Consider the following 1,858-nt stretch of genomic DNA (forward strand, 5'->3'; position numbering starts at 1 on the left):
ATATGTTTAGGGATGATAATTTTATCGTTAAACTTACATATTTGGTTGACATTTTTGAAAAATTGAGTGTTCCTAATAAATCAATGCAAGGACCGCAAATGCATTTGCTTATACAAAAAGACAAAGTGAAAGCATTTATTAAAAAAGTGGAGCTATGGAAATCAAATTTGCAAAAAAATAAGATTGACATGTTTCCACGTTTAAATTTATGCCCCCGAGATAACATAGAAGCAAACAAAAATCTCTTTGTGGAACACTTGAATGGTTTGTTGCTTCAATTTTCGAATTATTTTGGTGATCTTGATTTTACAAAGTTTGCGTGGATACAGAATCCATTTATCGACGAAGAAGATGATGAATTTGGATTGACAAGTATTGAAAAAAAATTGAGTGAATTTTCTTGTGATACTACATTAAAACATAAATTTCAGACTGTATCTATGGTTCAATTCTGGTTGAGTCTTCATACAGAATATAACACTTTGTCAAACAAAGCTTTGAAAGTACTGCTGCCGTTCGCAACGTCATATTTATGCGAAACGGGATTTTCTGCCTTGGCTGCAATGAAATCCAAATATCGAGCTCGTTTAGTTGTAGAAAAAGAGTACGAGTAGCTATATCGTCACAAACACCAAGATTTGATAAAACTTTGTGCTAATAGACAAGCACATCCATATGATTGAAAACAATAATAAAATATGGTTTTCCATTAGTTTGTATGAATAAATTTTATAAGAGTAAAAATGTTTGTGTTTTTATTTTATGAAATCTTCAGGGGGGGCGCCAAATGATTAAATATTTTTAAGGCAGGCGTAGTAACATCAAGTTTGGAAACCACTGCCCTAAACCGTCTACTAGCGAAGATATTTTAGGTATGCACTGTGTTTGGTGCGAGCCGGGTGCGGATTTCGTAACAACCAGACATCGATCAGTATTCGCACCTGGGACACCTCATTGGGAAGCGAACGCTCTATAACCTTTGCCACCGCGGCTCTTTTTCTTAGAGTTGTAGAATTAGCTAGTATTTCGAAAGGCTTAAAAAGAAGTGTCCTAAAAGATAGGAGAAAAAATACATCTAACATTTTCAAAGAAAGAAACTCATTATTTCAAAAAAAAAAAATTTAAAAAAAAAAAGTGCTTTTAAAGCGCAATCGAATCCAAAACTTAAAATATTATCAAAATTCAGGCCTAAGTTATAATCAAAAATTTCATACTTCAATTGCACTCTACCAGTTAACTTACCATCAACTACTAGGAATTATTATACCATCTCTATTGTATAAAGTATAAAGAAAAAATATTTCATATTTTTTGTAACATTTTAAGTTTTAAAAATGTTATACATTTTTGCAAACAAAACTGTAATCAATATTTGTTTACATTTCCAAGATAATTTATTTCATGTAATAACCTGGTTCATAAATTGTTAAATAAATTAAATCTATATTTAATGTATTTAGAATAATTATTGTTTAGTTATATGAAAGATTGGTTTTGGTTACAAAGTAACGAAGGAAAAAACAACAAAGCTTTTTCTAACAACCCTTTCATAAAATTTAGTTTTACTATACAAATTTTCATGCACCTCAAAATAACCTCTAAAAGTGTGCTTTGTGATTCAATAAAATTTTTTTCCAATATCTGAAAACAAAACTAATATATTAGGGTGCATGTAGATTATTAATAGGGAAATTGCTTTAAGAATTCCAAAAGTCAATATCCTATTATGTCTTTCTTTTTTACAATTTTCAAAACAAGTTGTTGATAGTTGCATAGACGTCTATTACATTTTGGACATTAATACAATACTAAATTGAAGACATCGCTCCAAATGATATTAACGATATTGATCATAAGT

General features: G+C 29.8%; 1 protein-coding gene across 1 annotated transcript; it reads left to right on the forward strand.

The window, feature by feature from the left end:
- Positions 1 to 2: 2 nt before the first annotated feature.
- LOC139426157 (zinc finger BED domain-containing protein 5-like) lies at positions 3 to 614 on the forward strand. Its single transcript, XM_071183934.1, has one exon. It carries the CDS (start codon positions 3 to 5, stop codon positions 612 to 614), a length of 612 nt encoding a protein of 203 aa, XP_071040035.1.
- The last annotated feature ends 1,244 nt before the right edge of the window (positions 615 to 1,858 follow it).

This window comes from Parasteatoda tepidariorum, chromosome 8 (assembly GCF_043381705.1).
Source record: "Parasteatoda tepidariorum isolate YZ-2023 chromosome 8, CAS_Ptep_4.0, whole genome shotgun sequence".
NCBI lineage: Eukaryota > Metazoa > Arthropoda > Arachnida > Araneae > Theridiidae > Parasteatoda > Parasteatoda tepidariorum.

Bases quoted from the DNA above. Each gene is read 5' to 3' on its own strand.
- LOC139426157 (XM_071183934.1), top strand. From the start codon at position 3: ATGTTTAGGGATGATAATTTTATCGTTAAACTTACATATTTGGTTGAC.